The 17,789-nt window shown below is 41.6% G+C and overlaps 1 protein-coding gene across 2 annotated transcripts in view; it reads right to left on the reverse strand.

Moving 5' to 3' along the window:
- The window catches only part of LOC129110418 (partitioning defective 3 homolog), a 325,305-nt gene that overhangs the window by 209,693 nt on the left and 97,823 nt on the right, over positions 1–17,789 (reverse strand). For both annotated transcript variants that reach the window (XM_054622495.1, XM_054622494.1), the window contains exon 3: positions 13,439–13,613. In XM_054622495.1, coding sequence (XP_054478470.1) covers positions 13,439–13,613 — 175 coding nt within the window. The remainder of the gene's footprint in view (positions 1–13,438; positions 13,614–17,789) is intronic.

Genomic DNA, 17,789 nt, shown 5'->3' on the forward strand with positions numbered 1-17,789 from the left:
AGGCGACCTAAGCATGATACATTTCAGGATTTTGGTTTTGTTTTGAATTGTACACTAAATATGAAAAACCTGTCTCTGTCGGGATAAATTAAGACTTCTCCTAAACCTCTTCTATACCAACATTAACATGTTGTCCATCAGTAGCTACACGACAAAACTGTGAGTATTGACCCATGTTTCACACACGTGTGTGTAAAGCATGCATTAAAAGAGTACTCCAGAGAGTTAGCATTGCATTCCTATAACATTATCAGACTCACAATGGACCATTTTTTGTTATTTTTTTCAATAGGATTAAAATGAATGCAGCAGAACCATAGATATAGTCTTTTTTATTCCGCAGATTCTTCTTCCCACAATGCAACTTGACAGCTGACAATTTGGTTTGATATTTGCATGTGTTATGTTAGTAGTCGCTAATGGAGTATCATGCTCACTTCTTTCTCACCCACAAACCCAAATCTTTTTCTTTTTCAAATGTATTGTCTTCAACTCAAAACAATGTTGATCTAAGTGAAATAAATTGAAAAAAATATCATATTTCACACAGACCCCTCTTGAGAAACCAGAGGCTTTATACAACTTTTTTTTTCTTTGTAAAAACAATTATCATAACTGAGTTTGTCTCAGTTCAAAGTGTCACACCCCAGATCATGAGCAGTCATCCCTTTAGATTTAAACTAACAGTAATGGCCGAGGTAGGGGATCAATCAGAGGAAATCGGTTTGGACTCCTATCAGGAATTACTTAAAAATGATTGAGGGAAGAGAATGAATGGAGTAAAACAGAGGCAACCCTGTCTCCTAGAAACTCTGTTTACAACAATTACATTTTAGTATAAATGTGTGAACTGATATATTCCCATTTAGTACAGGCGCAATGTATAGCATGTAAACACCAATTAATATTAATTACGGTAATTATGAGACATTGCTACAATAGGGATACGGAGACTAGATAATTCCTGAGAAGACTAACAGCTTATATCAGCTTCTACACTAGATGTTCCACAGTGGGCAACGTTGTGCTTGCAGAGAAGCTGCTGGATCACTTTATGGCACAAAGACTTTGCTTTCCCCGCGTCTAAAAGCCTAAATTGTCACAGATTTAATTGTCACAGCCGATGTGTGAGAGGAAACCGGAGGCTGATGAGCGAGAGAATGGATTCCAGTTTCTGGCAGGTCAGACGGCATCTGACGCATTGGAACTCATTCCACCGCAGATTCCAGACAGCACGTACACAAAAATCCATATCGCAAACATTTCAGCCACGAGAATAACTTCTTCCTCTCCGAGCTCTGGACAAAAAAAAAATCCTCGCTTCGGCTGCTCTGTTCAGCAAAGATGACAAATGCAAACTTCCGCCAGACTTTTTTTCCGGAAAGCTTTCATGATTTATTGGGAGAAAACAGAAAGTTGTTTGGTGTGTGAGATGAGAGGAGTGCTGCGGGAGGAGCGATATGGGCACTGGTGTGAGGCCTGTGCCGTTCCATGGACGGAGACGTTTCTGGTTAGAAGCTGCCTGCTGGGAGCCGCCACTGAGCACATATGCTAATCTTAAAAACAGCTCTCACACACAAATCTATTTTCTGCTCAGATACAGTACGCGCACAAAAACAGCATGTATGAGGCCAGAGTAGTTTACACGCAACAAGTCAAAGCATATCAGAGAGGCGCTCTCTCCATAACACATAGCAGAGCGACAAAGGCAAAAACAGAAGGAAAGAACGCAGACGCCCTGCGCTGCTCGGAACTATGGGAAGAACTTTTATTAAGACGGTTTTAGAATCCAGGATGCTAGGAAACAGATGGTATTGTGATGTGCAGACTCTGTTTTGGATATGCATCCCTCTGATCAGTCACGCAGTATTATGAAAGCGCATGAGGTTTTCATTGAGATTCAAGGCACGGGATGATGAGACGGAAGCAGGAGTTTCTTTTCCTTAAAGCATCCTTGCTAGGAATAATGCAGTAATTGGACAACGAGGTGGCATAGTGAGTAGGGAGACTTGTCTTTGCGTCTAACTGATAATGCTGATCATGACAGCATGTCCAAGAATAATGCTGGTACAGTGTGAAAAGGTGCTGTTTTTAATTGAATATAAAGATGAAAAAAATTGTGACAAAATTCACTCTATGCTGCTTGTTACATCACATACCACTAGCTTGGCTTCCACAGGGAATTAGCTGGATTGTGTCATGGCAACAAAAAAAGAGATTGCTTCACATTTCAGAACAGGAAAGGGGTGATGGACTGTCAGTGCAACTTTCTTACAGTTGTGGATGGAAGCAGTGAAAAGTGTCAACTGATGTCCAAAGTTTCACTGCTCAAGGGTAGTGGCATAACTTGACCCCAACAGTGAGGTATATGGAATGATGAAATGTCCGAGTAACTTTTCAGCAATTGCAGCTGCATTTGAAGTACTGAAGGTCTGATCATGTGCTGAGAAGTGTGAACTTCTTTTGTCGGTTTCTTCTTTTGCAGTTGTCTGGACACACACATATTCCTGCTGAAAAAAGAAACTTTGAAGAAAGTACAAGTCTCTCTCATTTTGTGCCGTCAGGCTAAGAAGGAAGTTTGCTAACTTTTTCATTTCTTGACAAGTTTGTTTTCTCGTGCTTTGGACTTTTTTATCTTGAAGAACCAACCAAAGGACCATGGTCCAAGTTTGTCTCAGTTCAAAGTGTCACACCCCAGGTCATGAGCAGTCATCCCTTTAGATTTAAACTAACAGTAATGGCCGAGGTAGGGGATCAATCAGAGGAAATCGGTTTGGACTCCTATCAGGAATTACTTAAAAATGATTGAGGGAAGAGAATGAATGGAGTAAAACAGAGGCAACCCTGTCTCCTAGAAACTCTGTTTACATACTACTTAATTGTTTTACCAATTACATTGGGGTGGTAAAAGTAATTGCTGCTTAGATTATGTTCACAGCAGGCAATGTGTTCTTTTTGAGTGAATGAAGTTTGTGCTTCACCAAAGTCAGGGAGGTGGGTTTTATAGACACAGAAGTTTGTGGTTTGTATCCCAATTACCTTGTGTAGTTTGGTTTGGGAAACAAAAGCACTTTGGTTTAGGTAAGTGAAGGATTTTCTTTTTGATTCAATTTTAATTAATACGTTGTCTCTCATGAACTTTGGACATGATCTTCCCCCAACCTTACCCAAGCTCCGACTGTGCCTAAACAGTAAAGAAGTTTAGCAGCTGTGATAAATCGATACTGTGTTGTAAATATTTTGGAGGAAAACTATTTAAATATGTTGTCAGGGAACGTTTAATGATACGTTCACAACCAACTCTTTTGGCAACTTTCTAGATATGTTAATTAACCACATTTCCTCATTATGTTAATAGAAAAGTGAATTCAAGGTTTCCTCCTAAATGTAACTTTGCAAATTAGATGTAAAAAAACACTGGATACTCTCCATTAGAGATGTAGTCATTTCAATGACTTCAGTCCCACAGTTTGTTTGAAAGATTGAAAAGTTTAAAAAATAAAAGATTGAAAAGTTTAAAGTAAAAAAGTGGAAAAGATGTCTGAATCAGCAGGGTGTTAGCTTGCTGACAGTGCAACTTTAACCTAGTTGCCCTAAAATGAGAAGGGACCCACAATTGAGCTGGGGATCTCCTGATCTACAAAATCTATCAAAATCTCTCCCAAGCCTCACTATGGAGACACTATGAGTCAGCTGGTTGTGGGTTTGAGCTCTGCTACTGGACTAAATTCCACATGACAAAGACAATCTGGGCCGGCAGGCTTTAGGAAGTGGTGAGGAAATTCAACCTCTCTTTTCAACCTGCATCTGCTCTGCCAGAACAAGAAACTAAAAACCAAACCAGCTCCAGGGTTTCTTCCTTCAGCTGAGTGCTACAAGTCCGTGTAGAGGGTTGAAAATGAAAGGAGACTTTCCTCATGGCGATCAATAAAGTGCTATTATTGTTAATACAAATGTGATGCCATGACAATCACAAAGAGTCAATCACAAAGAGTCAAGGAAATCTTCTCACGCAAGATGTGATTATTAGGGAGTTTGCTGCAGTCGTGGAGTTATTATTTTTGTTTTTTTTCACTCATGTTTTTCTGCTGCTTCCTGTAGGTCAATGAAAGCATCTCAACATGTATCAATAATTTATAGTTCTAATCTATGCCTTAGGATAAGAAGCAGTTTTTTTCCAGACCCAGAACTTCAGTCCATTATACCAACATGTGGTTTCTAAACATTTGCTTGGGTAGCATAGAGGAAGTCTGCCGAGTAGTCGCTGCACACTGTCAAATGAATTTGCCACTAATGTCCAAATGGCTGACAGAGACCATTCCATGAGAAGAAACATAAATCAAGCAGAGTATGCGAAAATGTTTTGCTTTGATCAAAGCTGCGATTGCGAGCCAAAGTAAGTACTCTGAGAATGATCATGTTTGCGGGAAATTGGGAATGTGCTAGTGGAGTGTTCTGGGATTTCCACAGGGCTCTGGGGTGGATTGTATCTTTTGGATCTGATGAAAAACAGGAAGGAGGAGAGTAGGGGGATGAGAAACATTCTGTAGCTGTGGCTGAGAGGATGCATTTTTCTCTCTCTCTCTCTCTCATAAGCAAGTTGTAGCACCAGTTTCATTAGTATTTGAGAAGAAACAAACATTCACAAACATTAATTGTGTGGAGTGTGCAGCAAAATTAATCCTGTCCCAGTGTTGTGAGATCATCTCAACTGATATGAGTGTAAATCAACTTGTTTCAATAATTTCCTTAGATGTTAATTAAATGATTTGTGGCTGATACACCATGTTATTGTGGACTATTTCCGCAGCATGTCGACATGTGTCTATTTCTATGTGTGAGTGCTCATTTGCGAACACATGCACCTTTAATAATGAAAACAATTAACGTGCTTTCTCTTGCATGCACGCGACAATGCTCCCAGGTTGCTTACATGTACGCATTTGCTTGTGTGAATGTCTGGATGCATTAGGTGTGTGTGTGTGTGAACACGCCTGTTTTACAGCCACATGTGGCTGCCAGCATGTGCCCGCACATGCCTCTGAGTGCTTCCCTCACATGTGCTTTGAAGCAGACAAACTTCACAGGTGACCTCCCCGTGGAAGACAATGAAGCAGATGGGTGCAGGAGCGAGAGAGGGTGGAGGCCTCGTACAAAGGGACTAATGAAGAGGGTGGAGGAGTCGGGGGGTTGTTTGCAGGTCCACTGGGATGAAGAGCCCGGACACAAAGGGATGCTAAACACTCCCAACCCTTTGAGGACTTATCGTGCTGAGACCAGGAGGCATTGCCCTTGGCCAATTTGACCCTATTTGACATGTCATTCACAATGTAAACCAACCACAGAGGTTCTCACCAGCCAATGACAGTTACAGAGTGAGACAAGGATTTTCAGTTTCAAACACTTTTTGCTTTAGCATCTTTGTACATTTATAGTTAAATAAAATATTTATATATTTGAATTTTGAGGAGGTATTAAAACATGAGTAATGGATCAATTTATACTGGGATATAATCATTATAAATGTTTCAGTCATGTGGTCTAAAATAAAGCCTAAACTATTTAAAATATTTTTTCATATTATCTTTGTTTTAATTTTTGTTTTGGTAAAGAAATACTTTGCAAGTGTATTACCCGTATAAGAGGAACTGCTGATGTGCAGTGATTTTCAGGTTGGTTTTTTTTTAGTTAAATAATTGCACTTCAGCACAACTGGCTCTGATTAAAAGTTATGCTAGTAAAATGCTGACTGAAACTACAAGCAAGTTTCTGTTGGTTGTTCTCCTTGATCAGATGGAGGAAAACAAACAAAAGCAAGCAGAATCATTTGGAAGGGGAAAGGGGAGAGAAATATAAGACCAGTGTAATGACTCCAAGTTAAATGATTCTGTGTCTGTTGAACTTACGAAGCCCCTTCGGTAGGGATGAATGAGCAACTCTGAGACAGAGAAACAGACAAAGAGTAAAATAATTGTTCATCAATGACACGAGGGACCTCTAATGAAGACCTCAAACTCTGATTTTGTTATTGAATTGTTGTTAAAAATGTTGTCACTTAACAACGAAAGTGCTTTGTGATATTTTCAGTGGTCACAAAATGAGTAAAAGATATCCTATAGCATCTCCTCTTTCTTCATCTGAAGGAAAAACAAGACAAAGTAAAGCTTACATAACTCTGTCAACTCTGCAACCAAACACTTCCTGTCTCTGCAGAGTCTCATCCCCGATATTATCACTCAAAGTGGTGCCGTTGTGAGCAGGAATTTATGTCAACACTGTAAATATGTTAGCATTTACAAAGTGGATAAACAAGCTGTACATTAAGAGGTCTCTGAGAAATCAGAAGTGGATGAGGATGCCATATGTTAGATGGTGACAGGCAGACACATAATTCTGCTAAATGTCCCTCTGCTGAGTGTCTGAGATGACACCAGAGTCAGCGCAAACAAACTCTGGCTCCCTTCCCATGCTCCCTGTCACGGGGTTACGGCCAGCCACCATTTGAGTGTATTTCTGCATGTCAGAAAGTGTCAATGACTTTGTCCACCAATCGAGACCTTACTGTCTCTGTGTGGCCTGTAGAATTGATCTCAGCCCAGCTCTGGAAGAAATAAAGCAGTCCACAAACTCACACACACACACACACACACACACACACACACACACACACACACACACACACACACACACACACACACACACACACACACACACACACACACACACACACACACACACACACACACACACACACACACACACACAACTCCCCATGATTCAGCTGTCCAGCTATGGCTTTATTGAGATCCTGGCAGAAGTAATAATAGGAATATTGCTGGTAGCACATTCCCAGCGGTGCTGAGTGGAGACTTTTACCACTCCAAGCACTTCACACTTCATTACCAAAACACTGTCTTCACCATTTAACAGTACCAGCCGCTGCAATAATTAGCTATAACAAGCCCTGGATGCTATTATGATAGAATGAGTGTTTTTATGACTAATATTCCCAGTGACTGTGAACTGAACCCCCACTCCTCGGCAGTTTAAAGACCCACCCTGGGCACTCCCTCTCTCTCTCTCTCTCTCTCTCTCTCTCTCTCCTCTCTCTCCCTCTACAAGCGCGAAAATGATTAAGAGTTGACATAACTAATAGCCTCTCCACTAACTCAGGTAGAGGAAGGCAGTTCAGAGTCTCACGAGGACCGGTGGGTTTAAAAGTGCTTTCAGCTTTGCTAATGATGAGCTTGCTAACGTACTCTACTGCTGAGTGCGTACTCAACTCTGAAGCTACTTTGAGAGGCGTGATGCACATTTGGAGCGGTTGTGGACCGTTGTTGAAGAAGAGTTGAGTAGATCTATGAGGGGCCACCATGACATAGACACATCCATCCTCTCCTTTATATTTATATACACTACACTGGCAAAACAATAATTCCATGGCCAAGACTATTGTAAATGCTTCCTGATTGGTCCATTGGAATAATAGTGCTTTTCTTACATATCTACAAATAACACGGCTTTTTGATTTGGTTAAATCAGAGCTAAATAAATCTTTTTGCTGGATAGGCCTGTCATGGCAATTGATAGTGTCCCAGCACTGCAGAGATGGAAAGAGAAACATGGAGTCCTGAAAAAAAGCCTATGTCATCACCAAAAGCCAAATCTAAAAGAGAGAAAGAAAAAGAAACAAAGAAGAAATATGGCTTGTTTCTTGGCAACTCTATTGCCTGTCACAATAAAAAAATTCTGCTGTTTTGTTTTTGGAGACACCAGCTTTACAGAGGTAGATGGTGGCGAAGAGTGTAAGTTCTCCACTGCTAATTTTGTTGCTATAAAACATTGCACCATGTAGCCCATTAGCCAAACGTCAGTGTACCCAAAACTGGATTACCAACCAGCCCCTAAAGAAGTTCAAGCACCATGGGAGGGTACTACGGTATTGTAGCAATTAGGCATCAGTGCCTATACAACAATGTCGTCCTGGGCCTTGTCCAATGTACTGTAAATTGAGGCTATAATTGTTCAAACAAATTTATGTCATTTTCCAAGATTCTGAGAACTTTGCTGAAAGGGAAAGGATGTAGTGGGAGACAGACACAGCCGACGTGAGAGGGTTAACCATCAGACAGGAGCAATCAGTAGATGCGCACTGCCATCGTTATCAATTCTGTGATTCATCTGATATCTAAGCCCCTAGATCGCACTGCATCACCTGCTCACTGCTGAAGTGAGAGATTGAAGAGGTAGTTCTGTACCAGAGAGAGTTAAGAGAGAGAGAGGGCAGATGAGAATGATAAGTATCAGTGCCTTCTATCGGGCCTAGCTGCATGTGGTTCCAAACCTAAACCTGGTAGTTTATCTATAATTGACAATCACTGCCTTTGGAAGTCACCCAAACCCAATGGGACAGTCCACGATGGGGAAGGCAGTCCACTTCTTAAGCCTTAAATCTGAGATGGAGATCTCTTAAAGAAAAATATGCTGAAGAATAATTCCATACACTATCTCAGACATTAGTTCTTGTGTCTACGAGAAGTTATGTCTTAAGTGAGCTGCTTTGTGTTTTAATGGCGAGTTTGGTGAGGCAATCATGCTAACCTACATGTCACTGTCTACACTTCTGTTGTGTGTTGTCAGTGCGTCACTGTGCCTCTCCTCTTCTGTAGTGACTTTTATATGGCCTTGGCTGGCGGCAGGGAGCCTCCTCTGTGGCAGCCCACTAAGCCAAATTGATTATATAAAGGCCCTCCTCTTCGAAGGTGTGTGTCGTCCCCCCCCCCCCCCCACACACACACACACACACACACACACACACACAGAGACAATCTCTCTAATGGCCTCCCAGCAACCCTGTCATCACAGAGATTCAAGGACCAAGGGAGCGGAGATTCAAGGACCACAGGACCAGGTCAGTGGAGGAATGGACCGTCCAATCACCGCATTGGTCTTCTTTAGGACTAAAAGAGCCAGAGAGCGAGGTTTGTCTTGGCTGGAGTTGACATTTGTAAAAGTGCTCACAGTGTAACTGTCAAAAGGACAAGTTTTCTATAGAAGTTTTAGTTTGGGCCCATCATGGAACTATCATTGCAATCACTATGATCTTCTGTTGAGTGTTTTTAAACCACTCCACATCAATGTCAGGGTAGTTTTAACCTCGCTCAATAGCACTTGAGCTGCTCCCATTTTTTGATTGTGTATCCTGAGCAATGGCCATTGAGCCTAAAAATACTAAGGATAAACCCCCAACAGTGAAGTAAAAATCACATAATTGTACTTATCTCTGAAGGTCAAGCTGAAGGAAGACACTCCAATGCTAGAGTCAATGCCAAAAACATTGATTCTGTGATCTGTTGACTACCCCTTTCAAACATATAAGTATGTGTAGGGACGTGATTCACATTGATCTTTGGGAATTGTCCTTAGGGCAGTAAACGTATGATGTCTTCAAAAGCCAACAGCCAAGATTCAATGCTGTAGATTAAGCTGTGTGGAGGTGAGAAAGGAGCCAAGGACTGACACAATCACTTTTCAAGTTAATAACCTTGATCATTAATAACAATCAGACTTTCTATAAAGGGGCAACATTATCCCCATATTTATACGATACCTTCCACTGTGGCCAGCTGGAACAACTATCCTTGTGACATTGCTCTATGTTGTTTTCCATACCAGTCTTCTCCATTTGTTCAGTTATGTTTGTTCACAGGCGGAACAAATAAGGCCATTACTAGTGGACTTTGTTATTTGGCACATCTTCCCTCTAGTTATTTACTTCCATTAATTTCAGCCTTAAAGAGGTATTGAAATCGGTGACCCCATAGCCGAGTGGTTTGGGCGCATACCTCAATCTAATTGCCAGTTATATAAAGTCAACCCTGGTTCGAATTACAAAATCCCTGTAATACCTTTTGAGCAACAAAGAATAGAACATTCAAACTCAAAGCTACAAGTAACATCAAGGTCCAGTGTTAATTTAAAGTTTCACAAATTTTCTCTTCTGAAAAATTTGAATTTAGTGGTGAGTAGAGGCAGAGGCAGCTCCGGCATCCGTATAATTACGTGGAAATTACATTCATTATTGTAATTTACATCTCATCTCCAATCCAATTATTAGCTGTTTGACCTGCACGGCACATGTTAGCATGGAAATCTAAAATGGGCTCCCAAGACGGAGGCAAGGGAGGGGTGGAGGACAGAAAGAAAGCGAGAGGCAGAGTTTGGGACTTTGGGAGTTGTAGGAGGGGAAAAAACAATCAATATGGCTCTAAAAGATGATGATTTTAAATAGCCATAATTCTCTGCCTCAGAGCACAGCTGCCAAGGGCGCCGCAGCAACGCTTTGATGTCTGATATGCAATATTGCTGCCAGTAATTTGCTCATCTGCATCTCTGGAGGGACCATCGCCTGTCTTGTTCATCTGGCTGAGTATGTGTTTCCAGTCAGTCTGTCTGTCTGTCTGTCTGGCTGTCTCTCAATTTCTTTAAATTGTTGTCCACTACACGCATATACAACTTGTGAGGTACTTCTGGAGTGGAGTAGAATAAGGAACTTGTAAGTGGGAAAGAATCAGTGAAGAATCTCATAGTCTCTGAGGAACAAACATATCCTGTAAACAATGCAATCTCACTTGTATCTTGCTGGTAATGCTGCACTTATGTAAACTACCACGTAACAAAACATATCATCGTCCTTACCTGACTGACTGATCGGCTGTAGCTCCAGCCCCTTGTCTCTCTATCCTAACTATTTTCTTCACTGTTATTATCTTTGATAAATTGCTACAGACATACCCATCACCGTGAGAGACACATTGTGTAGGAAGCAATCAGTTGCCCTGTTTTGCCGCAATCTCGTCATTGTATTTCTTGAATGCGAAACCTACAATTTACAGGGCTTGCGAGGGACAAGCTGAGAAGTAGGTGTTCGTGTGGGTGGGTAGGACAGCGCTTTCATAAGCTCTCCATTGTGGTCGCAATATGAGCTAAAGATCAAACTATTATTTAACTTTTAATTCCTTACTTTATGAATTCATTCATCAATAACTTAAATTCTATGACGGTCAAAAATTCACACTTTATTTGCCTGAATCCATGAACACACATGGTCGCCTGGCTTGCTCAGCTTATGTCACCATATATTATGGAGCTACCGTAAAGTAAATGGTACATTCTTCTCAAGCTGATTGATGCATGCATATGAGTATAAGACATACCAAGCAATTCATTTAGCAATGGACAAGTGATGGTTCTTTTTTTTAAGCTTGTGGCGGGGATGATAGGCTTGTCATCTGATTTGATACCATCATGATACTTTTGTGCCGACGGGATATGTATTGTGATTTTTAAGTCTTGCGATTATACAAGTGTTGTAATTCGATATTACAATTTATAGCAATTTTTGTTTCCTTTTTTACCTCTAGACCATAGGAAAAAGTTAAATCACACACTTCTTGGGACTTTACATTTGGAAAATCTCTAAATTTATACAATAAAAAGGTCAAACGTTCAGGATTTTTACGTAGTCAAGGATGTCCAGAGATCAAATATATAAGTGTCATCATTTTTTTTCTATCATGTTTATTTATTGCTGTGGGTAGTGTAGAACTATCCATCCATTTACTTCACATCCATTTCATTCTATTTAAGAAAATACCATCTTGTTTGGATGATCTGGCTGGATTATTTGTTTACCGTGAATTGATTACAGAGAGAGAGACAGGGAGAGAGAGAGAGAGAGAGAGAGAGAGAGAGATAGAGAGAGAGAGAGCTGCTGGGTGAGCTATTTAGACTTTTAACAAGAGAAAGCTGCACACTGCGCTGTCAAGTCATGAGCTTTTCTCAGCAGGAATGGTCTTTGTTTTCGAGGCAATATAGAGACACTCAGGTCAGGTAGGAGTTTTCAGCTCCTGTCTTGCCTACATTCTCTTCTAACTTCTTCTACAAAAAATTAGACAGTGACTGCATCTGCATGCTAAACCGTTGACACACACATTCAGCACAGCTGGAATCGGATGTGTTACTAAAGCCAACATAGTACGCTGGGCAAAAGCGTGAAAGAAAACACACAAAATAACACAAAAATGTGTTTATCTTTTTTAAGAAATAAAAATGAAGTTAAGAAAATATGTGTCACTTTGTCATTTAGGTAAGCCCCTGCCACACACAACACCACGTCTGGTTTGTTTGAAGCAAGTTGACAGCAGGTCAGATGGCTTCAAACAAACCTGCCTCTCGCCCGGTATACTTTCAGATTGCTCCATTCTCCGGAACAATTTCCATAAATCTCCACAGTCTAACAGGCAGGTTGAGAGAAGCTTATGTCAGGGCTGGGGAGCTAAGTCTACTGTTCATTCATGTGCACATATGTGTGTGAGTCCATGCCCATATGTGAGTTCTGGTTTGAATGTCTTAGATGTCCTTTTGAAGTTTAAGACAGCTCTGCATCAGCTCACCGGTTCCACTTCATGGGAGGTGAATGTGTGGACATGAGCAACATTTGAGTCACCCACTGCTGTGCCATATTCTGGCTGTGTGTACCGTGTGTGAGTGTGTGTGCATGTCGACATTGATCTGGCATGTGTGCTCTTGCTCCTGCATGACTGATTTTCCAACTGTCTCTCACTTCCTTCAGTTGTCTTGGTTTTGGTCTATCTTTCAGTGCCAGTCCCTGGACACACTGCGCAGTCTTGACAGACACCTCGACTCCACACAATACACCTGAAGCACTGAGTCGAACAGACGCTGGGCAATTTGTTGGAGAACAGAAGTTTGCCTTGTTACATTTTAGTATTTGGTCTTGTCCCATGACACACATTTATTGGTAACCTATAATCTGTCTTTTTATCCCTCATTCTGACAGCCTGGCAGATTCAAAACAATAACATAACTTTATCTAAGCGTGGTCAAGCTTTATGCTGTGATGCAGCTTCTCTGATTTTCATGCCGTTAACATGAGGAAATAGCTGAGCATGTGCATCTTCCCGTAGTAATGTTTAGCTTTCAGATGTCTGCTTTCATGTGTATATCCTTTTAAGCTTTCCATTTTGAGTTCCTGCTGGTGGCACAGATTTCCTGCTCATTCTATAAAAAATGCCCAACAGAGTCCTTTCTGCTTTTAGATATTATACTTACATCTTAACAATGTCAGTTGTTTTTTGCTAGAAGATAGTAATTTCACTTCAAGCTCCATGAAATCCTAATAAAGTGAGTTGTAATTAAGTTGTTTTTTTTGTTGTTGTTGATTTTACATATTTTTTGTTACAGATTTAGCTGTGTATGATAAGCCACGTTATTGAAATGAGTATCTCATGAATAATTATGTGGTGTGTACCATTAACTTACTAATACAACATGTAATGATGGCTTTGCCTTAATGCCACCGTTCTGAACTGTTAGTATTGATGTAACTTCAGGATAATATTTTAATTGGACTCACTGGATCGCAGAGCGGACGGGGTGACCTCGATCTCACTGTTGGGCTGGCGGGGCTGAAAGGCCGACGCTGAACTCATGTCAGCGGCGAACGGTTCGGGACTCTGCGTACCGGTGGAGCTGGCACTGGTACCGTCACCTCCATTGTGAGGATCCTGCTCTTCATATACTGCTACCAGCTGGAGAGAGAGAGAGAGAGAAGGGGGTGTGCATTAGTGTTAGCCTCGGGGAATGGGAGAGAGAGCGAAATGTTACAAGTATATGCATAAGCAGATAATATGGGTGTATATGTCAGGTATGTGTCCATACATTAATAGGCGCACATGTACTGTATTTAAGTGTTCACATTCAGGTAATCTGCCTCAGCCCAAATCACTCAATCATGTTGTAAGTCATGCAGCAACTCTCTCTCTCTCTCTACAGTGTAATCTTGCAACATCTGCAGTCATGTAGCACGGGATGTTCCGGGTTGCCAGGTTTGGCTCCCACAGCGAGCAGCTGCTCCATTCCCACAAAGGTGATACGTTGCCATGTTTCCTAGGCCAGATAGGGAGAACTCCCCACAGCATCCCGTAATTATCAGAGTCTGACACACACGGCTCATCACTGCAGCCAACTCACCCACATAACAAGAGAGCGAGGTAGAGGCAGCACGATTATGGTGTGAGAGAAACACTAGACTCTGTTTCCTCTTTCACCGGGACGAGGAAAATTAGATCGGCCAACAATGATTGACATCAGTCAAGGATTATTCTTAAAACATACAGAGAGAGAGAGAGAGAGAGAGAGAGAGAGAGAGAGAGAGAGAGAGAGAGAGAGAGAGAGAGAGAGAGAGAGAGAGCAATACCGGACTGGGAACACTGCCTTTCGGTTGTATGCCTTCGTCAACCAGTTGCAGTTTTGGGCGGCTGTGGCACATGAGGTAGAGCGCTTGTCCCGTAACCACAAGGTTGGTGGTTCAAACTCCTCTACCGGCAACATGCCGAGGTGTCCTTGAGCAAGACACTAACCCCAAGTTGCTCCCCGGGCGCTTCATTGCAGCCCACTGCTCCTCCGGGATGGGTTAAATGCAGAGAAATAATTTCCCCATTGTGGGACTAATAAAGGCTTAATTATTATTATTATTATTATTATTTACCAGTTGCAGTTTACATAAAGTCTGTCTAAAATGTCATCACTTGGATTGTCATAATTAGCACATGAATTCTTGCGTTAGAGCCAAAGATGTGTGTTTGGAGTTCACAGTGACCAATGAACCCCGATTTTAATAATTTATGCCTAATTTGAGTAAAATTCGCTCAAGGTGTTCCTGAGACATTGTATTCGTCATAATGTGATAGACGTGGGGTCACAGTGACCTTGACCTTTGACCTTGCAAAACTGGATAAGTTCATCCTTGAGTCCAGGTGGACGTTTGTGCAAAAGATTTGAAGAAATTCACTCAAGGGGTTCCTGAGATATCGCATTTACGAGAATGGGCCAGACATGAGGTTACAGTGAACTTGCCCTTTGACCCCCAAAATCAAATCAGTTCATCTTTGAGTCCAAACATAAACATAATACCAATAGCCCCGGCTGTCTCCGGAGCGAACCTCTCACAAGGAGATTACCGTCTTATTCCATCCAGACAGAGCAATCATAGAGCGGCAGACTGATACACTCCTCGCTATACAGAACCATAGTATGTACATTACAGACTGGAGATGAGCTCCTTTGTACATCTTTGTGCTACCTGAAAATCCATGTAATGGAAGGCCACGGATTTGGGGAGAGCAACCAACAAAGAGAACATGAGTCACCATTGGGAGCAGACAGCTTTCATGCATCCCGCATCAAATTTGTCTGAAGGTAAAAATAGCACAAGTGTTTTCCATGTATTTGCTGTTTGTCATCACCCCTCCGCAAGGAAATCTGCATATAAACAAGTTCAGAAGCCCCTGCTCTTCTTTTTGATTGAATTCACATGCAGAGGATGATGCTTAAGTGTGTCTGTTGTTTGTGTATCTGCGTCTGAATTTATGCCTTTCTGCGAGTATGCCCATGTGGTTTACTGCTGCCGTAACTCACGGCAACATCTCTCACGCTGGCTTTGCACAATTAAAGCAGACTGCATTTCTTTTTTCTTAAGATGTTTCCTCACATCTCGATGCCTTCTCTGAGTCGTGCTTTGTCAATGAAGGCTTTGCCCATTTCACTCTAATCACGTTTCAATCCGATCTGGAAATTACATTCCTCAGGTTGTAAGGGTTTTGTCCTAAATGTGCTCGGTGCACCAGAGAGGCAATCAGAGAGGAAAGAGAAATAAGAAGGCCTTAATATTAGAATTCAGGCAGTTTGAGGAGGTAATTTGCTGAGGGTTTGCTTAATGGCAAATGAGTAAATTCACGTCCGTTAAGGCATGAAAGGACTCTTTGCTTTGTGTCTAAGTCGGGTAACATGCCTTATTTTCATATCTCATACTTATACTAATATCTGGCTTCTTTACAAGATGTTACAAATTATTTCAGGAGGTGAAGGATTTTGTAGCACTTATTGCATTCGTATTAGTTCGCTGCACTTACTGTATTCGTACTTATTGAATTCGTTTACTGCACTTATCCTATTCGTAGTAGTTTGTAGCACTTATTGTATTCGTATTAGTTTGTTGCAATTATTGTTTTCGTAGTAATTTGCTTCTGCACTATACTTTTGCTCTGGTTTATGCTTTAAGATGATTGTTTAAGAAAGGAGATGCACTTATGACTTCTGGTGACTAGTAGTTCTCTTGAATACCTATGTTGAATACACTTCCTGTAAGTCGCTTTGGATAAAAGCGTCTGCTAAATGCCTGTAATGTAATGTAATGTAATGTAATGTATGTGTTTGAAGGATGAAATTACGTTTTGGCAGAAAATGTTTGTGATAATGATGAAAGGACTGGAGTGAAGGGGTCGTCCCTAGAGGTATTTACAGCGCCCGAGTGCACGTGCGAGCCAATGAATCATTAGCGACAAAGTAATCAGGCCTTCCATTCATATGTTGCCGGGAGTTTTTTTTTTGCAACCTGACAAGCCCTCTGCCTGCCAGCTGCCCATTTAGAGGAGTGGTAAAAACTGTTGTTGGTGTCGCGGCGAAGCGTGATTCATTTTTAAATGCATTCCAAATCCCTCTAATTAGGTCCACTTCGCTCTGCCTTGCATCCTTTCACCAGACACTCCAGAGCACTCTGTGGGTATCTGACATGTACAGCTAAACTCATCCACACACCCTCCATTTCATAATCAAATGGGTCTGCATTCATCCCACATTCAATATTTATGGGCTCTTGAAAGTGCTCGTTCGTCCCCTAAACCCAGCGAGACATGAAAAGTTCCCACTGTGCAGAAATCTGACTTCTCCTCTCAGGGTGGTATCACGTTCTTTTGCTTTTTTGCTCCTTTGCTCCGTCTGTTCTTCATCTGTTCACCTAAGGTTTACGTAACATGTATGGTGCAGTTTAATTTAAAACAGTTCTGGAAACTGTATTGAACTCATATCAGAGAGATATGGGCAGCAAGGACAGCTATGTCTTTAGCACTGATGCATTGATGCATATCATGTTAGTATCAATCAACAATAAGTATAATTTATCAACCAAATAAAAAGAAATTCTGAACAAGTGTGTCCTTATCTACCAGGTCCAGTTATGGCGCTCTGAATTTTCATTCCCCAGCGGTGCCAGCATTGCTTGTAGCTAGTTGTTTGTGCTGTGACCAACACATAAACTCAGGGATGGAAGAAGGAGTTGGAAAGAACATAAACCTCCTCACAAACTAATGATCAATACACATGTGTGTCTGTGGAGGAGGTATGGGCTGCCAGATTCTGTGCTCCATGAGGCCTCCTCCACTCCTCTCCTCTCTCCTCTCTCTCTCAGTCTGTGCTGGGGATGATGGGGCACTCTTGGCCACAGGGAAAACTGACGCAATTGTTGCTGTTGACGGGACAGAACTCAAGCCGCAACGCAGCGAAAACCATTACACTAACGCTTCCCTCTCCGTCTGGGAATTGGTCACAGATACTTTTGAACTGAGACGATTTCATGTTTCAATTTTGTTACCCCCCCACGTGGCTGCTGTGCGGCGGGCAGCGAGTTGAAACTCAGAAGTTTTTCAAAAGGATGGAAAAAAAGTTTTTTAAGCGATGCAAAATTGGGAACGGCATGCCAAATTGTCAAGTGGCGTAACAGCTGAGGAGTTAGAGCGGAGGGAGGAGAGGGGAGCAAAAGAGAATTTTAAAGACAATAACAAGATGCTACAAGCAACGATAAAACACACAGTTATGTGAAAACCAAAAGAGGAATGGGAGAAGGAGAGCACATGACAGGATGTGAGTTG

The sequence above is a fragment of the Anoplopoma fimbria genome, chromosome 21 (genome assembly GCF_027596085.1).
Source record: "Anoplopoma fimbria isolate UVic2021 breed Golden Eagle Sablefish chromosome 21, Afim_UVic_2022, whole genome shotgun sequence".
Lineage (NCBI taxonomy): Eukaryota > Metazoa > Chordata > Actinopteri > Perciformes > Anoplopomatidae > Anoplopoma > Anoplopoma fimbria.